Source organism: Muntiacus reevesi, chromosome 5 (genome assembly GCF_963930625.1).
Source record: "Muntiacus reevesi chromosome 5, mMunRee1.1, whole genome shotgun sequence".
Classification (NCBI taxonomy): domain Eukaryota; kingdom Metazoa; phylum Chordata; class Mammalia; order Artiodactyla; family Cervidae; genus Muntiacus; species Muntiacus reevesi.
Window position 1 is genome coordinate 83,354,899 of NC_089253.1, and position 26,388 is coordinate 83,381,286.

A 26,388-nucleotide genomic window follows, 5' to 3' on the forward strand; every position below is an offset into this window, starting at 1 on the left:
AGGAAAAACGTGATCCAAAAAAAAGTGCCTCTCACTGAAAGATTCAGTGAATGGAACATTTCAGACAGAACTGATAACAAATATAAAGACCTAGAGGAAGAAGTACAGTTTCGGTATATGCAGGTCAGTAAAGAGCTATGATATGAGGAGCTGAGTGAGACCACAGGAGGCCCAGGAGACTTCCCTGCTTGTCCAGTGGTTAAGACTGCCTTCCAAAGCAGGGAGTGTAGGTTCAATCCTGATCAGGGAGCTAAGATTTCACATGCCTTGTGGACAAAAAGACAAAACATAAAACAGAAACAACATTGTAACAAATTCAGAAAAGACTTTAAAAATAGTCCACATTAAAACAGAGAGAGAGAGAGAGAAAGAAAAGCGATGAGGTCAGAGCACGGTAGGCCAGGTAGGTAAACCATGTTAATGACTTTGGAAGGCTTATAATACCCAATGTCAAAGTAAAATAAAGGCAATTTATTATAGACCAGTATTTAAATATTAATCAGAACTCAATCATCATGTCTACTAAAAATGCCAGAAGTTAAAAAAGGAAGGAGAGGACTTCATAATTAATATGGTAAACAGATCCCTATTCATTAGAACCCCTAAATTATGTCCCTGAAGTTACTTCACTAATTCACAAAGGTCATATGAAATTGATTTTTATGGATAATTATGTTGAGGAGGATCTCTGTCTCATGATATGAAGTACTGCCTACACATAAATGTCAAGAGCCTAAATCCTCAGTCGGGGCAGAAGAAGGGATGAGAAGAGATAATTCTCTTTTTAGTAATCCAAAAAGAGAAGTGCCAGTTTTGTCCACCTTTCTTTCATGTGTGTGTCTCTCTCTCTTTCAGCTGTTAAATACTATTAAAATGATAAATAGAGGGCTATACAGAACACAAAGAAAATGTTGAAAAAAGGACTACATCAAAACCATAAAGTGATCCTTAAAAATTGAACTTGAGAATTCTGTTAATAGATTAAGAGAATTAACAGAATTCTCAAACCTAAGTTTTTACTTAAGTAAAAAGTATCAAACAAAAAAGTACTTGTTTCCTTCCTTAACAGCCCTTTGACTACAGTCCTTAAGTAGTTGAAAGGGAGTATCTGATTTAATATCCATCCTCACCAGGACATAAGCTCCAAGAATGCAGGCAGTGTGCATTTCTGGCTCCCTGGTATCCAACACAGTGTCCCACAAGCGGTAATACATGTGTGGCAAATAACTGGATCATGATAACACTGTAAGATAGTAATTATTACCTTTTCATGATTGCAAATGCTGAAGCAGCAAATTTAAGTGTAAATGATCAACACGGAATCTACTATAAAGAATGTCAGCTATAATAATAACAATAAAATATTCAAGGAAATAACTTTTCCTAGCTTCAATGAAATTTTATATCATATAAATATAGTAACATCTCAAAGATACCTGGATATTGATATATTCTCGCTCATATTATATGAGCCAGTGCATTCTCCCATTAACAGAATGCTATAAATCAACCATTTGAAATATGTTGTAAGCAGAATAAGCCATTTTAAGCTGAATAAAAATTATAACCATTACTAAAAATTACTCACAAGACTAGTAATTACTCTGGAATAAAGTAGTTTTTCCCTTCCAAAAAGTCCGTCTGTTCTTTCTCCTAAGTAGGTTCTTTTATTATTATTACAAAATTTAATTAATAATTATAGAGGATATCTTACTGAGAAGATTAAACAGAAGAAAGTACATCAACACCAATCATTCTGAGCTGTTTTGACATTAAAGTATAATATTGCTACTGGCATTCAAATTCCTGATTTCTCAGGGAAAATGACACATCCACCCAGTGATATATTTATCTCAATCTCCAGAATCCTGAGTTCAAAAAATTCCATGAGTAAATGTATACTATATAAAAATTGCATGTATGGCATTTATAAAACACAACATACAATGTTGTACACATGAAACTGATATATATTATAAACCCATGTTATCTCAACAAAAAGTAAATTTAAAAAGATAAGCTTTTTTATTTTTTTAACTTGTTTACCAACAGCAAATATGACCTACCTCAGATATGTATATAAAACATTAATGTACTCAACTACTACTTGTTACCAAATTCAGGACTACCTGATGTTGTAGGAGAATATAACTCAGGATCAAAGGTACTGTGAGAAGAGTATCCATGAGTCTCTCTATCTTATAAACAGTAAAACTATAATATAATGTGCATTAACAAAGGTAGTTGCTTTTAACTATATATTTAAAAGTTAATGTAACACATAAAAGAAGGGAATTGTAAAAAAGAAAGATTTTTAAAATGGAAAAGAGTTGTCACTAGTTGAATAAATGATGTTAAGAACACACTTTAAAATTTCTTCCATTCAAAAAAAGAAAAGGCATAACTCTAAAATGAAAAAGCTGATAAGATTAAAGTTTGAAAAGCTGTAACAATAGGAAAAGCACTTTGGTTCCTCTAAAGAAGGGTAGAACACTACCAGTATGCTAAATGCAAAATATAAGATTTCATCATCAGTCTTTCACTATGTAGGACTAAACAGGAGAAAGACTCAGGCCAGCTCTTGGACCAGTGCCTTTTTCCTTTTCTAAAGTAGGTTGAGGACTTCCCTGTTGGCTCAGTGCTAAAGAATCCCCTTGCCAATGCAGAAGATACGGGTTCAATCCCTGACGCAGAAACAGCCCGCATACCGCAGCCCACATACCACATGCCCCACAACTACCTGCAACTGTGAAAGCCCCTGCGCCCTAGAGCCCGCGCTCCCCAACAGGAGAAGCCACGGCGGTGAGAAGCCTGTGTACCGCAACCAGAGTAGCCCCACTCTTGGCTACTTGAGAAAAAAACCATACACCACTGAAGACCTAGCACAGCCAAATATAAATAAATAAATTTAAAAAAATTAGAAATAAATCTTTTAAAAACTAGGTTAAAAGGAAAGGGTGTAGAGAGATGAGGAGAGGGAAATCTAGTCTCACTGTCAGGGTGAACTTTACGCAAAAAGAAAAAAAAAGAGCAAAATGCCCTATAAAGCAATATGGGTGATGAGGCAGGCCACCAGCACAAATGTACCTAATTTGATAAAAGGGGAAGGAAACTAACTTTGATTAAATATCTGTCATGTGTTAAAGAACAACACTTGGTTTATTTGAATACAGTCTTGCCTTCAAGAATGAATTTCATTGCTCTCTAAACAGTTCCCCTTAAGTCTTACTATTTATTCACTCTCCACTGTATTTTCAGATGATTCTATCTGCATTTGTATCCTATACTATGAAATAACTGCTATGCAACTACATCAATAACTTTTTGCTCTCAACTTTTTAAAGCATTTTCAACAGTCTTCTACCTTGAGAATACTATCTCCATGTGCTGTGCTTATTCGCTCAGTTGTTTTGGACTCTTTGTGACCCCATGGGCTATAACCCACTTTGGCTACAGGCTCCGCTGTCCATGGGGATTCTCCAGGCAAGAATACTAGAGTGGGTTGCCATGCCCTCCTCCAGGGGATAGTCTCAACCCAGCGACTGAACCCAGGCCTCCTGCACTGCAGGCAGATTCTTTACTGTTTGAGCCACAAGGGAAGCCTATCAAAATGTGTCAATATCTCAGCAAAGTGATTTTTGGATTTATGTATATTTTTGTTCCATAAATAAAATAGCATCATATTTTAAAAACTGACCCATTGGCTCTCAGGGATAAAAATACTCCAGTCATTGGTATGATCAGTTGTCAACTGACAGAACTGTGAATACTTCAAGGAATACTTTCATGATTATTAATTATACTGAGATCTACAAAATCTGAGATACACAAGTTTTCAATACCAATGCTTTACATTTACTTCAGTACTTACATTATACTCAGACACTACTCCTTTATAAACTTCATAAAACTCTTCAACATTAATCCGATCCATGTTAAACTATATTTTTAAAAAAAGAAAAACATGTCAACCAAAAAAATAGAATGAATCACACCTAGCACTCAATATTTATGTTCTCTCAGATATATTTTCTTTAAAATTTAAACCCTGAAGAAATTAGTCTTTGAAGAAGTGTTAAAGTTCAGTCCATCAATAATAAATTATTGTTTATCAAAAATAAGAACTTATTTGTAACATTTATCGAGTACTTAATATATCAAGCATTGCTCCAGGTGCTGTTCATGTACCATCTTATTTAATTATAACAATCACCCTACAATATAAGTAATGTTAACAGCTCCAGTTTACAAATGAGGTGAAGACTCAGTGGGGTAATATAACCTTCACTACCTGGCATTCCATCTCAAACTGTCTGATCCCACTGATTGGGCCCTCAACTACTACAATCTATCTTATTGGAAAAAAACCTCATTCTTCATACAAAAAAGACATAGGCACAATTTAATGTTGTTTATCAATAGATCAGTGGCAAAAGAAAGCAACATTACCAAAGAAAATTTCTCCAAATTTTGTAGAGGGGCCTGGAAATAATACCCTCACCCTCCCAGGCATTCAGAAAAATTCCCCAGTTAGTCTGGCTCATAATAACACACTGACACAATTCATCTGAAAATCCTACTATTCTTCAGAAAGAATTGTCAGAGTATGCTAGTAAGGTAAAGCTACAAAGACTCACTCTTAACCAGGCTGGATTCAAACTTAGAAATAAAATTTCATTAAGTTCCAGAGTCTCAAGAACCAAAACCTTAAATTTTTAAAAACTAGACACAGACTTTCCAATTTTGTTTTGCTCCCTACTTTGTCCTTTTATTGTTGCCAGAATTGAAGATCATGAAGCATCTCCCTACCCAGACAACAGTTCAAACTATTTAGCTTCATAGTTCAGTTCAGTGCAGTCACTCAGCTGTGTCCGACTCTCTGTGACCCCATGGAATGCAGCACAGCAGGCTTCCCTATCCATCACCAACTTCCAGAGCTTGCTCAAACTCATGTCCATCGCGTTGGTGATACCATCCAACCATATCATCCTCTGTCGTCCCCTTTTCCTCCCACCTTCAATCTTTCCCAGCATCAGGGTCTTTTTCAATGAGTCACTTTTTCGCATCAGGTGGCCAAAGTATTGGAGCTTCAGCTTTAGCATCAGTCCTTCCAATGTACATTCAGCACTGATTTCTTTCAGGATTGACTGGTTGGATCTCCTTGTTGTCCAAGGGACTCTCAAGAGTCTTCTCCAACACCACAGTTCAAAAGCATCGATTCTTTGGTGCTCAGTTTTCTTTATAGTCCAACTCTCACATCCATACATGACTACTGGAAAAACCATAGCTTTGGTTAGATGGACCTTTGTTGGCAAAGTAAAGTCTCTTTTAATATACTATCTAGGTTGGTCATAGCTTTTCTCCCAAAGAGCAAACATCTTTTAATTTCATGGCTTCAGTCATCATCTGCAATGATTTTGGAGCCCCATAAAATAAAGTCTGTCACTGTTTCCATTGTTTCCCCATCTATTTGCCATGAAGCAATGGGACCAGATGCCATGATCTTAGTTTTTTGAATGTTGAGTTTTAAACCAACGTTTTCACTCTCCTCTTTCACTTTCATCAAGAGGTTCTTTAGCTCTTTTTTGCTTTCTGCCATAGGGTGGTGTCATCTGCATATCTTGAGGTTACTGATATTTCTCCCAGCAACTTTGATTCCAAATTGCACTTCATCCAGCCTGGCATTTCACAAGATGTACTCTGCATAGGCAACACAGCTATTACAGGGAGGGAACTTTGATCTCAATATCTTATTCAATATTCATACAACTTCTTATATTACTAATATTATAAAATAATAACAAGGTGAAAAGTGAAAGTGGTAGTTGCTCAGTCTTGTCTGACTCCTTTCAACCCCATGAACTATAGCCCTTCAGGCTCCTCTGTCCATGGAATTCTCCAGGCAAGAATATTGGAGTGAGTTGTCATTCACTTCTCCAGGGGATCTTCCTGACCCAGGCATCAAACCCTGTCCTCCTGCACTGCAGGTAGTTTAACATCTGAGCTACCAGGGAAGCCCCAATAACAAGGTATAATTTATTAAATATTTGGTAATTTGAACTGGAAATTCTTCAAAGTATTGTGTTTAATATTTTATTTAATCCACAAAATAATCTATAGCGCCAAATAATATTATCATTGCCTAGTTGAGAAAACTGAAGATAAGAATGCTTAAAATCTGGCCAAGTTTATATACCTAGAAAGTAGAAGATCCGTGATTCAGAAATAGAGTTTACTGATTTCAAAAATCACAATGATTCTCATTGCCATTAAACTACCGTGCCTCCCCCATAAATTCAACTGATCTTTTTTAAAACAAATTACTCTTTTTTTCACTGAGCACTTACTATGGGCAATCACTATGCTAGGCTGTAAGCCTAGAGTTAGATTAATGTTTAATTCTAAAATGTCCACAATGTTTGCTACTTAAGCAGGCTTAGATCCCATAATCCTGTGACTGACTACATCTCCAAGTTAATACTTTGAGAATGCTGTTGCTAACAATTTCATTACAGTCCTGGGCAAGATTCTTCAAATATTAAATTTCTCATTTGTCTCCAAGCTATGCCTGATAACTTTGCAAACTAGCTGATACATCTAATCTTTTCTCACGTCATAAGCATTCGCACCAATCTGGGATACAAAATAGGCAGAACCCCAGTTAGTGCCCTGACCTCTGATCTGGGCTGATGCAAAGACTTCACAGAAATCAAAAGGAGTTCCTTTCCAGAGAAAGAGAAAATAAATTGGTATGAAAATTCCTTCTGGAACTGGTAATTCACTACCATAATAACACAAACTTGTTGGCTTTCAAAAACTGTAAAATGCAAATTATTAATTGGATTCCTATAATAATTGTACCAATTTATTTGTCAAGTGCAATGATAAGTATACCACAAAGATAGAGAAGAGCTCTAGACAAGTTAATATTGTTTCTTCAGTGAAGGGTTTCCTGGAAATGTGTCAGCAGAGCAATTTTGAATGATTGTGGACTCCAGAGCTTAATGCTGTGACTGTCAAGAGAGGGGCTGAAATGTGCTAACTCTAAAGAAGATCGTGAGAGAAAGTCCAGAAACCAGCAAAGGTCCTGGTCAGGGAAAAAGCCGAATTGATTCTCTTCTTAGTCACAAATCCAGACAACAAAATTTCATTATAAGTACTTAGCTTAAAACTATTTCTTCTTTGGAGGAATTAAATGCATTGTTTCAGTCTGCATTTACTTTGCAACTAAAGTTCCAGGAATTATATAAACCTGCTTTGTAAGCTTAAATTAGATGTACCATTGGACGGTTAGCTCTCAGTGAGAGATTATACTGGTAAAATCATTCAAAAATACTTTTTACTAAAAGTTATCATGTTCAACATATCTTTTTGCTTTTAATGTGTTGAGCTCACAAGTGCACAGAGAAAATTCAGTGTAAAACATATTAACTGTAAAAAAAAAAAAAAAACACAGTTCATCAGTAAGTTAATGATTCTTGCAAACTACCTACCATCTGCATAGCTGAAATTTCAAAACCTGCATCTCGAATAGTCATCAGGATCTTTCCCAGAAGTCCTGAAAATACAGAACAAATGAGTGCAAAATTACAAAATTTCTAAGGCATTTTAGCTTTATAGAAATGCAAATTTTCTAAATCAAAAGCATTTTGCTTAAGCGCTTGGGCTTCCCGGTTGGCTCAGACAGTAAAGAATCTACCTGCAATGCAGGAGACCCAGGTTTGATCCCTTGGTTGGGAAGATCCCTTGGAGAAGGGGGAATACTCCACTATTCTCACCTGGAGAATTCCATGGACAGAGAAGCCTGATGGGTTGCAGTCCATGGGGTCACAAAGACTTGGACAAGATCGAGCAACTAACACTTGCTTACACTATGTAAAAGTGAATCACATAAATCTGCCCAGGAAACTAGACCTCTAATACTGTAATCCCATTTGATTCAGTAATCCCATTTGTAATCCCAGATGTCTAGTAAAGTGCTTCAGGAATATCATTCTTTTCAGTTTTGAAAACTATTTTTTAAATTTATTTTTAATTGGAGGATAACTGCTTTACACTGTTGTGTTGGTTTCTGCCATACAACAACGTGAACCAGGCATAAGGATTCATATTTTACCTCCCTCTTGAACCTTTCTCCCAGTCCCGCCCCCATCCTATCCCTCTAACTACTGCACCTTGGTGAACTGTGTTATGCAGAAACTTCCCACCAGCTGTTTTACACGTGGTAAGGTATATGTTTCAATACTACTCTCTCATTTCATCCCACCTTCGCCTTCCCCCATTGTGTCCACAAGTCTGCTCTCCTCAAAACCAATCTTGAAGATTATACAGAAAGCTTTTAAGAACCTGAAGTCTAGTGATATAAAAACTACGAAAATCAAAGAGTTAAAGTAACATTGTAAAAAAGTGGTGCTAAAGTACCAGATATGGAAGGAGTCCAAAAGAAGTCACAGGCGGAGAAACGTCAATTAAAAACTGAAGAGAACAGAAGCTTCAACGGGAAATGAGGGCAGGAACTAGCTCTTTAAGGTTACAGACAGATGGGATTATATAGGGACCATGGTATAAAAAGAGACAAGGCATAAAGCTGGGGAAAATGTGAACCTGTGTACATAATAGTGCCTGTGGGTGTGCTCAGACACTTCAGTTGTGTGCCTTCAGACTTTTTGCGATCCCATGGACTGTAGCCCACCAGGCTCCTCTGTCCATGGGATTTCCCAGGCAAGAATACTGGAGTGGGTTGCCATTTCCTTCTCCACGGGATCTTCCCAACCCAGGGATCGAACCCAGGTCTACTGCACTGGCAGGTGGATTCCCAGGTCACTGGCGCTACCCGGAAAGTCCATATACAATAGTAAGAGATCAAAAAAGAAAAAAACTAAAAAGGAAAAGAGATTTAACCCAAATTTATAAAGGCTCTGGATGGCAACATGAAGAATTTGGTCTTTATGCCGCAAATAGCAATTTTTATAATGGTGATTTTAGACTCTGAAGCTGTAGAACTGATTTTTGAGATTCCATTAGTCTCCTATAAAAATCTAAGTTTCTTTTTTTCAAGTGAACTGAAATTCTTCTTTTTCTCTTTCGCGTATTACACACACAGACACACTCCCTATTCTGGATCATCTTGATGCTTACCTAATGATCCCAAATAATTAGTATCAGTATCAAATAAGTAGTATCAGTGCCTGAATGTGTATTTTTATTTACTATCTTACTGCTGCCAAATAGGCTATTTTAATCACAGCTGGCTGAGGCATGAAAAAACAAACAAACAAAAAAGACAAGGACAGATCTATTTCTCAAAAGACACATTTATACCAACTGAAGGCCAAATGATATAACAGCAGGCTTTAGAAAGAAAGGTTTCTCAGAAGTTTCAAGAATACACTAGGTCCCTGCCAAATACAGAATACTCAGCGCCATATTCATGTTAACTTACTGATTTTCCACAAACATCTTTTGTTACATTAATGCTAACCTAAATTTTATCCATTTTATAGTTTTGTTTGTAATGAATCTGTAAATTTTTTTAGTTATACAGCTTTATGTGCAAAAGCTTACATTTATTTGTATATGTGGACATACTTAACTTACATTATAATTAAAATAATTTATATCAAAAAAATAAAAAATAATAATTTATATCAACACTGAGAATCCAGTGAGAAAAATCTTCCTTCAAAAGTAACACAGCCAAAAGAAATGAATCACTGAAAATGTGAACAGGAGAATACAGGAAGATTATTAATGTAATAATAATGGGTGAGCTGGTATGAAGAAAAGAATAAAGGACAAAAAGAATAGCAAAGGCTGTTGACATCATCTACTCTGCTGATTGGACTTGCATGGTAGAAGTAAAGAAATAAAGAAGTAATGAATATAAGATATTTTTTTAAAAAAAGTAATAAGACTAAAGTGAACATAGAGCATGAAGATGAAGGAATAAAGGATTTGAGTCTAAGTGACCAGAAGAATGATAGCACTTTTAAGATGAAAACAAGCTATGAAACTGAATTAAGAATAAAGATATTGAATTAATTTGGACACAGAAACAGAATTTTAGAGCAGAACACTGATTAGCACTTGAGGAGACAGTATATCCAATGGCAGAAAAAAATCATCAAAGAATGAATGAATAAACTCCCTTTACTAAATTGGTAATGTGGGGTTGTATTCCAATAGATAGACATATAATGAGGTACAGAGAGGTTAGAGTTGAAGTGATGAGAATAGATGAGTACTTATTTGATAAAAAGAAGGAAAGAAAAAAAAAAGAGAGAGAGAGAGATGAGAGGAATGAGTTTTGAGAAAATACCTGAAGTTTGGGGACTGAAGAATGAATTCTTCAAATGAATAAAGACATGTAAAAGGACATTTGCAAGAGAATCTAGAAGAAAAATATTACCATAGTATTATAATATCAAAAGGAGAAGAAAATTCTTGGAATATAGGGATCTTTAAGAATGAAAGGAAATTAAGCACCCTGGAAATTAAGATAAATCTGCTGGCTTAAGCAAGATGGTATGATGATACTAAAGAAAGTCGTATCAACAGAGGATTAGGAAAGAGAAGTTTTTTATGTACATGCTCAGTCATATCCACCCCTTTTTGAGACCACATGGACTGTAGCCCACCAGACTCCTCTCTCCATGGGATATTCCAGGCAAGAATACTGAAGTGGGTTGCCATTCCCTTTTCTAGGAATCTTCCCAACCCAAGTATTGAACCTGTGTCTCCAGTGTCTTGTACATTGGCAGGCGGATCTTTTACCACTGTGTTACCTGGGAAGCCCCAACCTATTAGTAATATGTACCAAATAGTCAGATGACATTGGACACAGGAATGTTAACCAAAATTTCAAGACTTTTATCAATAGGAAAAATATAAATAAGTTAGAAAAGAAGAAAGTAAATTAGTTGTTGGGAACTCAGCCCTTTCACAGGAAGTTATTCCATTTAATCCTTACAGCAACAGACTAAAATGGGGATTACCATCCCACTACAGAATGAGATTATATAAAGATTTGGAGAAGATAGATAAAACTTGCTTAATGTCACAAAACTACTGGGTCTCCATATCAGTCTTTCTGCCAGTCTTAATAGGAAAAAAGGAATGAATGGAAGCCTGATATGTGAAACTCACTAGACAATGTGACTTCCTGAGGCAAGCGCCATGTTCTTTCTAAGACTCATAGTATCTCTAGTGACACTAGTATCACTAGTCTAGCATAGATGTAGTAAGTAGCTGACAAATATTGCTCATTGGATAACAAAGTTAATTAAAAAAATAGCCAAAGGAAGGAAACAATCATAGCTCTCTGCCTGATGTGAGCCTGAGAAACTCTAAGACTCTTCAGAGCACAATTAGAAAACACCAGAAAATTAATTGTAAAGGAGTAATGAAAATTAGAGAAGGGAAAAATTTTTTTTTTAATTTTTGGTTTAACAACTCAAGAAAAAAAAGTTCATAGTGACTTCATGCCACATACAAACATTAATTCTAATAAATTCAATGTAAATATAAAAAAAAAATTAAACAAAGGCAGTTCCTTGGGAAAACATCTAGATGATTATTCTCTTCTCATGATATAAGTAGCCTTTTGAAAAGGAGAGAACGAGGTTGGTTCCTGGCTGAAAACTTCAATTCCAGCTCTGGATAGAATCACCCTCCTCCAACATGAAATTTTCTTTCATATCTCTTTCCACATATTTATTCCTTTCTAATTTGGTCTGTTTTTTCTTCTCACTCTCACCACCAGACCACCTTCTAACTCTTTCCCCAGTGTCTTTTGAAACCCTGAAATATTTTGAGTAGTCTTTATGTCTTCGGTCTCAGCTACCCACCACAAGCTCTTCTTACTCAGGATTAATCTTCATTTTTCACTTACCTACAACCATAACAGGTTAAAGGTTTGCCTCTTTTTTTTCCCTTGCTATGATTTAAGTTTCTGTGTACTATCTAAGTTCATATGTTGAAATATTAATGCCCAACGTGGTAGGGGCCTTCCCCGGTGACTTAGTGGTAAAGAATCCACCTGCCAATGCAGGAGATGCGGGTTCAATCCCTGGGTTGGGAAGATCCCTTGGAGAAGGAAATGGCAACCCACTCCAGTATTCTTGCCTGGGAAATCCCTTGGACAGGGGAATCTGGCAGGCCACAGTCCACAGGGTCACAAAGAATCAGACTCAATTTAGCGACTAAACAACAATGTGATGGTATGAGGAGGTTGGGCCTTTGGCAGGTGCTTAAGTCATGAGGTTGGAGCCCTCATAAATAAAATTAGTAAAGGTTAAGATTTTAGATGTATTAGTAAGTCAAGATCCAATTATATGATATCTATAAGAAGGCAAGTTTAAATATGAAGACACAGGTAGGTTGAAAGTAAATGGATGGAAAAAGATATACCGTGCAAGCAATAAGTATAAGAAAGCTAGAGCAGTTATATTAATTTTAAATAAAGTAGAATTTATGAAAGGAGTATTATACAGATAAATGTGCCAAGAGGCATTCAGACACAGAACTTTAGACAGAGAGCTGAAAGAAAGTGGACATTCATGGCAAAAAGAGCACAGAACAAATGTACGGAGAAGTAAAACAGCAAAGTTCTTTTGGGAAAGGAGACATGAGACAAGAGAGAGCATAGCAGAAGTGGCAGAAGACACTGATAGAAGGACTTTGGGACCTTACACAGAGGTCTGAATTTAATTCTATAGGCCAAAAGTTCCCAAAACTTTTTGGTTTCATGGACCTCTTCTTAGAAATTATTAAAAATTCTAAAACATTTTTATGTAATAGGTTATATTGATATTTGCTGCATTATAAATTAAAACAGTAAATTTTAAAATATTTATTAATTTAAATATAACAAAAATTCTTTACATTTTAACATAAATACAATTTTTATGAGAAAAATGACTTTTCCAAAACAATAAAAAATTAGTGAGAAGAGAGAGAGTTTCACATTTTAAAAAATCTCTAATTTCTAATTTAATGAAAAGCAGCTGCCTTCTCACATCTGCTCCAACTTTCAGTCTGCTGCTCTGTGTTGTTTGCTTAAAATATGCAGATTTGGGTGGAAAATGTAGTACTTTAATAGTCTAATACAATTTTATATATTCTTCTTTCTTCGACAAGTAGTAGTTTCTTAAAAGCTCACTGCAACATATAATTTCAAACTTCTACCAATGAACGTTTTTTAACCTTGTTACACTAAAACCCACTGATCTATCTTATACTCTGTATTAATCTTCTATCCTTGCATGATTTTGTAACATCATAGACATTGTTTAGAAAATTCTATTATGCAGATCTTCCAAATGCTGACTCTACTACACAACATCGAAAACATCCCATTTGTCAAATACTAATTTCATCAGAACAGTGTAAGTATTGGGAAGCTGTTCAAGATGGTGCATACAGTTTTCCAAACTCTTAACTCTAATTTTAACTTGTAATTTTATCTTCTTTTGGATTTTTATCTTGAGCAACAATTATTTCCAGTTGTCACTTCTTTTAAAGGACAGGCTTATTTTAAAGAAAATGCCAAATAGCCTTATCTGAATAACCATAGATTGTCATTCTTTCAAGTAAAAATGGTAAAACAGCTGTATATGTGTTTCTCCTAAAGATAACATTACATTTCAATATGGATCAAAACTGCTTTATGCATACTTCCCATTTCTTCACACAGAATATTATAAATATTTTGACTTGAGGGTCAAAACTTAAGGTAATAATTTTTTACTGTTTCATCAAGGGTATTCTTAAGTGAAAGTGACTTTTTTTATTTTTCTGCAAACACAAGATGGTTAAAAATACACTGACCACTGATATAGTCTGCTACCACTATCCTGGTCTTTGCTGAGGTGCCAGCAGTTTCACACACCATTGCTTCTGCACCATTGGTCCAGATGTCAACACATTTTAAAACGCAAATAAAAGCTTAGTACTTAGGAGATTTGGTCTCAAGGATACCCAAAAAGATCTTATTTATTATAATAAAGAAAAATTTTACAAGATTACATAAGAATTCTGATGTCAATATGAAAGTCATATTTAGTCCTATGCACTCACCAATACAAAGAGAAACATACAATTTAGTATAAATCTATAAATCACATTAAACTATGCCCGTAGGTCATATTTACACACCGAACAGAATAATTCTATTCACAGATAAACCAACAAAAATTATAGCCCAAGCAGCACTGACACTGCGCCAAGAACAATCAGACATGAGTCAAGGGTACTGTCTTTTTTTATATTCAGTGGGTTATGCACGGAGGCATGATAGAGAGGCATTTAAGAAAACCGTTCTGTGCTTAACAGCTTGAAATGACAGACTGTCAATAACCTTATGTCCTTTACTTTGTTCTAGACAGAAAATGTTCAGCTGACTAAACAAATGACAATAACTATGTAAATAAAGTAGCAAAAAAAAAAAAAAAAAGGTAAAACTGCATGCCCCACAGTAAACATGTTCAAAAGGGTCAAACAAAGCAGATGGCTTATTTTATTTGGCTGGTGTTTGCACAGTTAATTTGTTTTTTAATAATTTGCTTATAACTCCATGAATGCTACCTAAATGTTTTGAATGTCAAATCACCTCTCCATCTCCACTCCTTCTCAGTTCATATCCTGTTATCTTTCATCTGAACTGTTCTAAAGCCTTTTTAATAAGCAGCCACCCTCTATCCAATCATCAACAATATCAGACATCTATTACTTCATCTTTCTAAAAAGGCTTGCTTCTCCTGGGTTTAGGAGCTCCCTACTCTCTCTTTAGGAAAACTAAACCCTTTGACTGGAAAGGGAGTTGCCATGTTCTTACGTGACCCTATAACCACAAGCTTCAGCTAGTGGTCAAGAAGTGGATGCCAGACCTAAACAAGGTCAATCATAGTACTCTGCTGGCTGGGCTGAACTAATTCACCCAGGAATGGGCCTAGAATTGGTACAATTCAGAGTACTTTCCCTGACCCAATCAGACATCTGCCCTGGAATTTTTCAGCTAGAGTCAGGGGAAAAACAACTCTTTCCACTATGTTTCTAAGTATATGAGCTGGCAACCATTGCTGGCAACCCAACCTCCCTCCCAAAGTGCTCTTAAAAGCTAATCTGCGAATATGAAAGTGACAGTCAAAAGCCAGAGAGAACAAAGATGCTGAGCAAGTCTCCCGAAGCCAAGCTCAACCCCTAATCTATTTCCAGCACTATCCTTAAATGAGACAAATAGGAAATTCAAGTTGGGTTTCTGTCAGTTGTACTAACAGTGTCCTCATTAAGTCCCCTTTTTTAATATGAGATGATACACTGCAACCTGAGGGAAAAAAGGCTATAGTAGGGTAGATAAAGAAGAAACAGTACATTTTGAAAGCTGCGGTACTCTGATGTGTGCTTTCTAATAAAAAAAAAAAAAAGAAAAACAGTCAGCAAATATCCTAGAAAAAATCATAAGCATAGGCAAATTATCAAAAGTTGGAATTTGAAGATTCCCCTTCTGTCTACTAGGGCTTCCCCAGTCACTCAGACAGTAAAGAATCTGCCTGCTTGCAGGAGACCCGGGTTCTAACCCTGGATTGGGAACCTGGAGAAGGGAATGGCAACCCACTCCAGTATTCTTGCCTGGAGAATTCCATGGACAGAGAAGCCTGGTGGGCTACAGTTCATGGGGGTTGCAAAGAGTAGACACGACTGAGCAACTACCACTTCTGTCTATAAAGTTCATAAGTGATCATGGTTGGAGAGTTTAAGAAAAGTAACTAACAATAAATATTCAGGTACACTGAAGTCCAAACAGTATTTTTAGAAATAGTAGACTTAACCATTTAAATAAAACCATATTGGAACCAAATAAGGGAAACAAAATTGCAAGGAAACTGAATAAAACAGGCACTTTAACACCAATCGGTATCAATAAAATAAAAAGGACAGTAAAGATTTTCATTCAGTTTAAATCATATAACACAACATGGTTTGCATCATTTGGAAGAAAATAAGGGCATCAGGATTATATGATCCAGGATAGATGCATAAGTGTCACATAAGGTACCCCAGGGGCTTCTCAGGTAGCTGAGTGGTAAAGAAATCTCCTGCTGATGCAGGGGACGCAGGTTTGATCTCTAGGTTGGGAAGGTCTCCTGGAGTAGGAAATGTCAGCCCACTCCAGTGTTCTTGCCTGGGAAATCTCATGGACAGAGGATTCTGAGGGGCTACAGTCCATGGGGTCTCTAAAAGATTCGGACGCAACTGAGTGACTGAGCACACACTAGGTACCTTAGGTCACCAAGGCAGGTATAATGAGGTGCTAATATAAAGTTTTAAGACTTTTGGGGGTATGAAAGCAGCAACACGATGAGAGTCTTCAGGACTGAGACAAGCTTCTCCCAAGAGTTACTATGAAAATATGGCTTGAATTCAAAGTAGAAATAAATGTGGGGTTTTTTTTCTCAGTTTTAAATAAATATATAAATTGAAATACAGTATATATTTTTGAGAATCCATTGTTTCTCCCTCCAATCTGTAGCTGGTCAGGGTAAATAAATCACTGTTAAAAGACCTGCCTTCGTTTGGCTCTGTTATCTGCCATCACCCCTGCAAAAATGGGCACTTAGACTGAAAGGCACCCCTTATGAGTTGAATTAGGATTATATTGCTCATAATAACCTAGAGTTGAAATGAGTTGTTCTCCCTATCTGTACAGCTGCCAAAGAGGAGTAAACGTGTGGCACAGAGAGAGGAAGGTTATCAACAATGACGACACATGAGATATGTGGCCAGGGACCAAGTCTGTCAGTTTGCTCCCCAGGCCACAGATGTAAGGGCTGGTGAACACTTCAGTCTGAAGAGCCTTCCCCTTTGCCTAGCTCAGTCTAACCGCTCTGCAGTCTCAGTTTCTGTCCTCATTTGTAGAAGGGGGTATACCTACCTCACAGGGTTGTTACAATGACTAAATGTGTCTGTATATGTAACAGTCTTAGACCAGCCGGTGGCACACAACAGCACTATTAGATAATGTAAGCAGCAGGGGAGACTTCCCTGGGGGCTTGCTCAGACATGACTGAGCATCTGGCAGCAGTAGGGTGGTAGTAGTTGTTGTATAGTCACTAAGGGTGAACTGTAGCCCACCAGGCTCCTCTGTCCGTGGGATTTCCCAGGCAAGAATACTGGAGTGGGTTGCCATTTCCTACTCCAGGGCATCTTCCCAATCCAGGGATCAAACCCATATCTCCTGCATTGGCAGGTGGATTCTTTAGCACTGAGCCACCAGGAAAGCCCCAGTAGAGTAGTACTAGAGCCAACAATCATCTCAGTGTATTAGAATACACATCTGGGCTTATACAGTTAGCATGAATTTAATTTTCAGCAGTACTGTAAAAATGCAAACATTCTGTTGAACTGGACATGGAACAACAGGCTGGTTCCAAACTGGGAAAGGAGTGTGTCAAGGCTGTATACTGTCACCCTGCTTATTTAACTTATATGCAGAGTACATCATGTGAAATGCTGGACTGGATGAAGCACAAGCTGGAATCAAGACTGCCAGAAGAGACTTCAATAACCTCAGTTATGCAGATGACACTACCCTTATTGCAGAAAGCGAAGAAGAACTAAAGAGTCTCTTGCTGAAAGTGAAAGAGGAGAGTGAAAAAGTTGGTTTAAAATTCAACATTCAGAAAACTAAGATGATGGCATCCGGTACCATCACTTCATGGCAAATAGGGAAACAATGGAAATAGTGACATTTTCTTGGACTCCAAAATCACTGCAGATGGTGACTGCAGCCATGAAATTTTTTTAAAAGACACTTGCTCCTTGGAAGAAAAGCTATGACCAACCTAGACAGCGTATTAGAAAGCAGAGACATTACTTTGCCAACAAAGATCTGTCTAGTCAAAGCTATGGTTTTTCCAGTAGTCACGTATGGATGTGAGAGTTGGACTATAAAGAAAGCTCAGCACCAAAGAATTGACACTTATGAACTGTGGTGTTAGAGAAAACTCTTAAGAGTCCCTTGGACTGCAAGGAGATCTAACCAGTCAATCCTAAAGGAAATCAGTCCTGAATATTCATTGGAAGGACTCATGCTGAAGGTGAAACTCCAATACTTTGACCATCTGATGCAAAGAACTGACTCACTGCAAAAGACCCTGATGCTGGGAGATTGAATTCGGGAGGAGAAGGGGACGACAGAGGATGATATGGTTGGATGGCATCACCAACTCGATGGACATGAATTTGAGCAAGCTCTGGGAGTTGGTGATGGACAGGGAAGTCTGGCATGCTGCAGTCCATGGGGTTACAAAGAGCTGACACAAGTGAGCAACTAAACTGAACTGCGCCACGAGGGAAGCCCCAGTAGAGTAGTACTGGAGCTAATAATCATCCCAGTGTGTTAGGATACACAGCTGGGCTAATACAATTAGCATGAATTTAACTTTCAGCAGTACTGTTAAAATGCAAACATTCTGTATGTTCTATTTGACAGGAGAATATTGTGTCACAGACACACCTCCAGGAAACTAATGTTAATGGCTGCGTCACAAGGAATGAGATGGATGCAGTAACTGTGAGTAGCAGATAACAGGATCAGGTCTACACCCAGCTAGAGGCACAACAGGGCCTGGCAACCCCACTGGTTCTCAGAAGGAAAGCCACTGCTGTCTAAGCCAGTCATGCCTGGCAAGCGCCATGACAAATCTGAGGAAGTCTGAGCAAGAACAGAGGGAAGAAGAGGGTCCTTACACTTGACAAAGCAAGGCCTCTCTCTCTGACTAGGAACTCCTAGAAATATACGAGGCAAACTGTGTAAAGAGCTTGAGTTCTGTCTTAGTAGATGTGTGTGTACATTAGTGAAACAACTTCTATAGGTTCAGAAAGAATATGTACAGCTTTAAGTAGAATTTAAAACAAAATTTTGCCTAAAAAAGCCTCCGCAAGGGGAAAAATGACAACACTTTACATCAAATTTTTGAAATAAAAAATCAAAATCATAAAACAAAATAGCAAATGTAGGATCAGTCAGTTTATAATTCTCCTTTTAGTCTCTATTTTATAGATGGTACCATATTATGTATTTTATCTATCTTACAGATAACTAATAAGGACCTACTAATATTGCACTGAAACTCTACTCAGCACTTTGTAATGGCCTATACAGGAAAAGAATCTAAAAATAAGTGGATATATACATAACTGATTCGCTTTGGTGTACATGTGAAACTAACAGAACACTGTAAATCAACTGCACTCTAATTAAAACTTTAAAAAGCAGCAGCCAGTTTGTTGTACAAGACAATTCATCACATTTAGATGCTATGCTCCACAATACTTACACTAAATAGGGGTGGTGAGAAATAAAAACGGAAGCTAAAGAAGTGTCAAAAAAGAAGTCCTGCATTTTATTTTAGGTGAGACCTGTGAGACATCAGGGTGAGACCTGTGAAACAAAAGTTTTGATCTTGATACAGCCAAGAATGCATGAACTAACAAAACTGATTTATAAATAGATGTCATGTTTAATACTAATAATCAATTTAAATCAAAATGAAGGAATTTGATTTCTTTTAAATTTTAAATCTTTTATTTCATTAGAAACTAGGCCTGTTTTGTCCTTAAAATGTGACTAGTGTAAAGCAAATTACACTAATCATTAAGAGTTTGAGTTTAATTTTCAATGCCAAATACAAAAGAAATAAATATTACTGAATTCAACAGAAAGAATTTAATAGTAATCATAGCAAACATACATAACAAATCAACTTAGGCATAAAAGCCAGGTGCAAAAGCTTTCTGTTTCTTAGACAGCAATATGTCACTAGGCAAGACCACTTCACTGATAATCTTCCAGTAACTCTTAATCAGATGAAAAGATAAATCCATAGATCAGCCTGGCTTCAAATTTCTGTCTTCAAATCAGTCTGTCTTCAAAATCAGCAAAATGATACTTTGCTGGCTAGTAAGCAAAAATATTGTAGCATCATATGACATCAATTGCAGATGAGAGTTTGAATTTGGCAGAATTGTAAAACTGAGAGCTAGCAACTTAAGTCTTAGAGGATCTCAAATTCATTAGCTGATCATAAAGTTCATTCCAGTAGCAAGAAGGCTTATAAAATACAGACCTAATTCATCTGAAAGCATTTCTGATTCTCCACTTATACCACACACCCAAAACTAAAATACACACTTCCTTACCAATGTCCTAACAACCGTAATCTGCAATTCCTTACAAGGCAATAAAAAGAGTAACCAATATAACTTTACAGATGCACCCACAATATGGTAACTCAGTATACTAAAATTCATCACAATGTAATTGAGTAGAAAATAGTAAAGGCAGGTTCTACACCAACATTAGAGCAACAGAGAAGACCCACGGGATCTAAAAATCTCCAGGAAAAGGCCATCAAGAACCCCTCCTTTCTGGGAAAAAATGATGGGCTCAGCATAGCAAAGGAAGCCAAGAACAATCAGCATCAGCATGGTTGAAATAAGATTACAATTTTAAAACAGAGACAGTCCAGGAAAAACAAAGCAGGGTACCAAGCTGACAGGGCAAAAACTGAAAATTTTGTAGTATTAGGCAAACAGGTCTTCAGAAGTACAAAGTTAATGCCAGGTTACCATGGAAAACAAGTCAATCACATAATCACAAAGCAATGCTACATTTTTAAGGCACAGGATACTACTGCCGGCTTCCTGGTAGTGGGAGATTCCTTCTAAATCTTGAAAGAAACCAGTCCCTCTTCTGAAGGGCTGGAGAAAGCACAAGTCCCACTGGAAGTAGACATCACGTTTCTAGGAGATTTTCATGAATATGATTTTACTAGTGCCATACATGTTATAGGGGCTTCCCTAGTGGTGGTGCTGTTCAGTTGCCAAGTCATGTCTGACTCTTTGCAACCCCATGGACTGCAGCATGCCAGACTTCCCTGTCTTTCACTATCTTCCAGAGTTTGCTCAAACTCATGTCCATTGAGTGAATGATGTCATCCAACCATTTCATCCTCTGTCGCCCCCTTCTCCTCATGCCCTCAATCTTTCCCAGCATCGGTGTCTTTTCCAAAGAGCCAGCTCTTCACATCAGGTGGCCAAAGTATTGGAGCTTCAGCTTCAGCATCAGTCCTTCCAGTAAACATTCAGGGTTGATTTTCTTTAGAATTGACTGGTTTGACCTCCTTGCTGTCCAAGGGACTCTAAAGAGTCTACTCCAACACCACAGTTTAAAAGCATCAATTTTTTGCTGCTCAACCTTCTTTATGGTCCAATTCTCACACCCATACATGACTACTGGAAAAACTCTAGCTTTGACCATATAGACCTTTGTCAGCAAAGTGATGTCTCTGCTTTTTAATACATTGTCTAGGTTGGTCATAGCTTTTCTTCCAAGGAGCAAGCATCTTTTAAAGAACTTGCCTGCCAATGCAGGAGACACAAGTTCGATCCCTGAATTGGGAAGATCCCATGGAGAAGGAAATGACAACCCACTTCAGTATTCTTGCCTGGGAAATCCCATGGATAGAGAAGCATGGTGGTCTACAGTCCATGGGGTTGCAGGAAAGTTGGACACAACTTAGTGACTAAGCAACAACAATGTTATAACTTACCAATAGAAATCTGTTAGTTTTATAAGCAAGCACCAGAAAAGACTGAAAAGGTAAGTCAGAACCATGGGTCCATTAATTCTAAAATGAACAAAACCAAGTAAAATTCTTTTCCCTTCCATAAAATTAGTTCTGTTGTTTTGCATTCTATTTTTACAACATACGAAGAAAAGGACTCTCTAAGCTTCTCTTTTGCACAATTTTTAAAAATACAAACATTTATGTTCTTTATTCCAGTTATTCAAAGTCACCATTAAGGTGGAAACAAACCTAGACATCTTAGTACAAAAACACTGCTTCTTTTGTTGACTTTAAATGACTCTATCTAATTTCCCCAGCTGGCAAGATTACATTGCCATTCATAGATAGGCTTAATAGTAGACATAATGTCACAAAATTATATAACTCTTGCTCCTCATCTGTTGGAAGCACAGTTTATAAGCATTGGGTATAGGCCTCCATTTTTGGTCTGTTTCCCAGCATGTCCTTACGTAGGGGGCAATTTTGCTGACCATTATTTCTCAAAATGTGGTTCCTGCATCAGCAGCATTAGCCTGACTTGGAAATTTCAGAAATGCAGACATACTGAGTCAAACACTCTGAAGGTATGGCCCAGGAATCTCTATTTTAACAATCCAGATCCAGTTATCAAGATGCTCACTGAAGTTTGAAAACTATGATTCGGAGCAAAAGAACTGAGGACAATAAAGCATCATAATTACCACTCTCCTGGCCATGAAAAAGGCGAATATGATCTGAAAAGCCTATGACTTAAATTTCTAGCCCACTTCTTCCTTAATCCCATTACTCCATACCTACATCATCTTAAAAAACAAGTCAAAAACATCTTAAATTCTCCAGTTCTGAATTTTGGGTCTTAATTTCCCCTACCCTTTTTTATACAATTTTTAAAAATATGCCTCATTGGAAAACAAGCAAAATGGAAGTAAGAGGGGTACATGGTGAAAGTAAATCTCTTTTCCACCCCAGATTCTCAGTCCTTCCTCAGAGAAAATCACTGTAAGTAAGTCTTTACATATTTCAACATACTCAACATACGTACAAATACACAAACATATATTTTGTTTGTTTGTTTTTAAGGAAAACATACTATACCATCTACTGGTTCCCTGGTGGCTTAGACGGTAAAGAATTTGCCTGCAATATGGGAGACCTGGATTTGATCTCTGGGTTGGGAAGATCCCCTGGAGAATGGAATGGCAACCGACGCCAGTGTTTTGCCTGGAGAATTCCATGGATAGAGGAGTCCGGCAGGCTACAGTCCATGGGGTCATGAACAGTCAGACATGACTGAGCGACCACAGCTTCACTTTTCATACCATCTACTCTTTGCCTTGCCCAGTTTCTAAATATTTACTGTAAAATATAAGAAGTACATGTTTTAGGCAAAATATATAACAGTTTACTAATTTTAAAGTGAACATCTGTGCTCAGAAAAAATCAGAACATTGTTATATATATATATAACTGAATCATTTTGTTGTGCACCAGAAACTAACAAAACCCTGTAAATAAACTCTATTTCAATAATGAAAAAAGACCCTTAAGATTATCCTAACGAGACACTGCAAAGTGCTCCTTTGATAACTAAGCTCTTCTGTAAGGACCACCATGAAAATGGCTATATAGAAATATAGCCACAGAAATGGCTATCTAGAAATAGCTTCCCATTTGGCACCCACAAGCCAATGTATGACAACACAGAGATGTAGTCAATGTAAGGTGGTGACAGGGTACAAATGAACTCACCACTGAAACAAGTGAGAACTTTGAACCACAGGCCTTCTAGAGTAGGAAAGTTGTGTAATATGCAGAAAAGCAGTGTACCATTTATTAACAACTCAAAAAGTAATGGCACAGATCATATCTTCCAGCACTTCTCATAAGTATCAAGTGCTCTCATCTTTTAACATGTCATTTGGAAACCCAAGCTTTCTAGACTTCTGTAAGGTACCATCCTTTCTTTAGATGTGTGCCTTTTTTCTTCCTCATAAGAATCAATCTAATTAAATTGTCAGAATTTCCTCATTTACAATCTGTCATGTAACATGAATCATCTTTTAAAGTCTTACCATGACTTTTCATTTTTAAAATATCTACTGATAAAGTAACATGATGTGGCCCAAATACCTGGGCCCCAGCTCCACAGAGATGGGTCCTGCTCCTGGGTTAGTGGAAGGAAGCTGCCCAAAGAACAAGACCAAAGCCTAAGTAGAAGAAAGTCCTGTCTTCCTCTGCCATTGTGCAGTTACAGGTGCACTTCTGCAGAGGAGTAGGAAGATACACAATAAATCAGTACCAGAAATCCCTCCAAAGGCAGAAGAATGGGAACACACTGTCTTTGCAAACTCTTTGAGATATGTTTTCCTCAAGTCTAGATCATTTCTGGGCTTCCCAGGTGGCACTAGTGGTAAAAGAACCTGACTGCCAATGCCAGTGCAGGAAACAAGAGATGGGGGTTCGATCCCTGAGCTGGGAAGACCTCCTGAAGAAGAAAATGGCTACCCACTCCAATACTTTTGCTTGGAAAATCCCACTGACAGAGGAGCCTGGCAGGCTGTAATCCATGGGGTTGCAAAGAGTCAGACACAACTGTTGAGGCGACTTAGCACTCACAGCACAGAACATTTCTAACTACGCTTGGCATTACTTATGACATTTCTAAAATTACATGGTCCTCTAACAGACATGTATATGAAAAATAAACAAGGGGGGTAGCATTTTGTCAAAACTCAGCATCTATTCTTGCATGGATCCTGTTCATCCTTAAATACTCTGTGAATACCCAGAATCCATGTAGTCAAAGTTATGGTTTTTCCAGCAGTCAGGTATGGATGTGAGAGCTGGACTGTAAAGAAAGCTGAGCACTGAAGAATTGATACTTTTGAACTGTGGTATTGGAAAAGAGTCTTGAGAGTCTCTTGGACTGTAAGGAGATCCAACTAGTCCATCCTAAAGGAAATCAGTCCTGAAAATTCATTGAAAGGACTGATGCTGAAGCTCCAGTACTTTGGCCACATGATGAGAAGAACTGACTCATTGGAAAAGACCCTGATGCTGGGAAAGATTGAAGGCAGGAGGAGAAGGGGATGACAGAGGCTGAGATGGTTGGATGGCATCACCGACTCAACGGACATGAGTTTGAGCAAGCTCTGGGAGTTGGTGATGGACAGGGGAGCCTGGCGTGCTGCAGTCCACGGGGTTGCAAAGAGTCGGACACGACTGAGAGACTGAACTGAACTGAACAGGTCAACAGGTGAATAATCTCAAAGGCATATGTGTCATGTTGCCTCAGTTACATCATTCCCTGAATGGTAACTCTTAAATTCTAACATATAAAAAGGTAAAAAAAAAAAGGAATGGGAAAATGAAGTTTCCTCAAACAAAATAATTCTCCTGCCAATAAATGTCATTTCCTTCAGTAATATATATACAGGTTGTCCCATGAGACTTAGTATAGTAACTTAGAAATATAAATGCTAGAAATGTACAATAAAATATGATTTGAAAGTTATATAGATTTCATTTTTTAAATATTTACCAAAACATAAACTGTATTCAAACTACAAACATGGAATGAATGTAAAAGAAATTTAAATTAATTTTATAAATGGTATTATTTGTTGCATTTATAATTCTAAAGTTATCAAAGCTTAAAATTACACCAAGACTTCCAAGAGATCTTAGAAATCACTGTCCTTAATGTTATACTTCTTCCAGTGCTCTTTCAATAAAAACAGGTTTCATTCTAATCTCACTAGAGAGTAATGCCTAGCTAGACACAGGTCAAACTTTTCTGTTATTTTTATTAAACAACTGCTAAATAGACATTGGAGAAGGAAACGGCAACCCACTCCAGTATTCTTGCCTGGAGAATCCCAGGGACAGGGGAGTCTGGTGAACTGTCATCTATGGGGTCGCACAGGGTCGGACACGACTGAAGCGACTTAGCAGCAGCAAATAAACATTATTGAGAATAACACTATTGAAACAGCATTACTGAGAAGCTACTTTGGTAAAGCAGAGCGCCATGGATAATCGAATTTTCCATCACTCCAAGAAATTCTCACCAACTTAAAACCTAGAACAGGGGACTACCTCTGTGGAGTCATATGAATTACTGAAAACTAAAAGGTAACTCTTCCTTAACCTTCTTCGTGGTTGTTATTAACCTGCCACAGAAAACAAGCTACAAATCTTCCACCTGGCATGAAATAAATGGCAACTCACTCCAGTATTCTTGCCTGGAAAATTCCACGGACAGAGGAGTCTGGCAGGCTACAGTCCATGGGGTCACAAAGAGTCGGACATGACTGAGCAACCAAACAACTAAAAAGTAGCCTCTGATACAGGTAGATCACCAGAGGAAATACAGGATGTTCCTTGAGTTCAAAATTTATGATAAATGGTCCTCAAACTGGACATCAGGATGACCTGGGGAGACTTTTTAAAAAATATTTATTTATTGCTAATTGGAGGATAATTGCTTAACTATGTTGTGTTGGTTTCTGCCATACACCAACATGAATCAGCCATAGGTACACATACACCCCCTCCCTACTGAACCTCCCTCCCACCTCTGTCCCCTCTAGGTTAGGAGAGACTTTCAAATACTTATTTCTGGCCTCCAGTCCAGACTTGGTAAATTCTGAAGTTAGGGCCCAGAAATATGCATTTTAAAAGTCCCCCAAATGGTTCTGGTTCACACAAAAGCTTGAGAAGCACTGTCTAGCATATCTCCATGGGTTCAGGTTTTAGT

General features: G+C 37.4%; 1 protein-coding gene across 2 annotated transcripts in view; it reads right to left on the reverse strand.

Annotated features, from left to right (window-relative positions):
* Positions 1–26,388, reverse strand: part of NME7 (NME/NM23 family member 7) — a 232,294-nt gene that overhangs the window by 129,502 nt on the left and 76,404 nt on the right. For both annotated transcript variants that reach the window (XM_065935656.1, XM_065935658.1), the window contains exons 8-9: positions 7,494–7,558; positions 3,872–3,940 (exon numbers count right to left, since the gene is read on the reverse strand). In XM_065935656.1, coding sequence (XP_065791728.1) covers positions 3,872–3,940; positions 7,494–7,558 — 134 coding nt within the window. The remainder of the gene's footprint in view (positions 1–3,871; positions 3,941–7,493; positions 7,559–26,388) is intronic.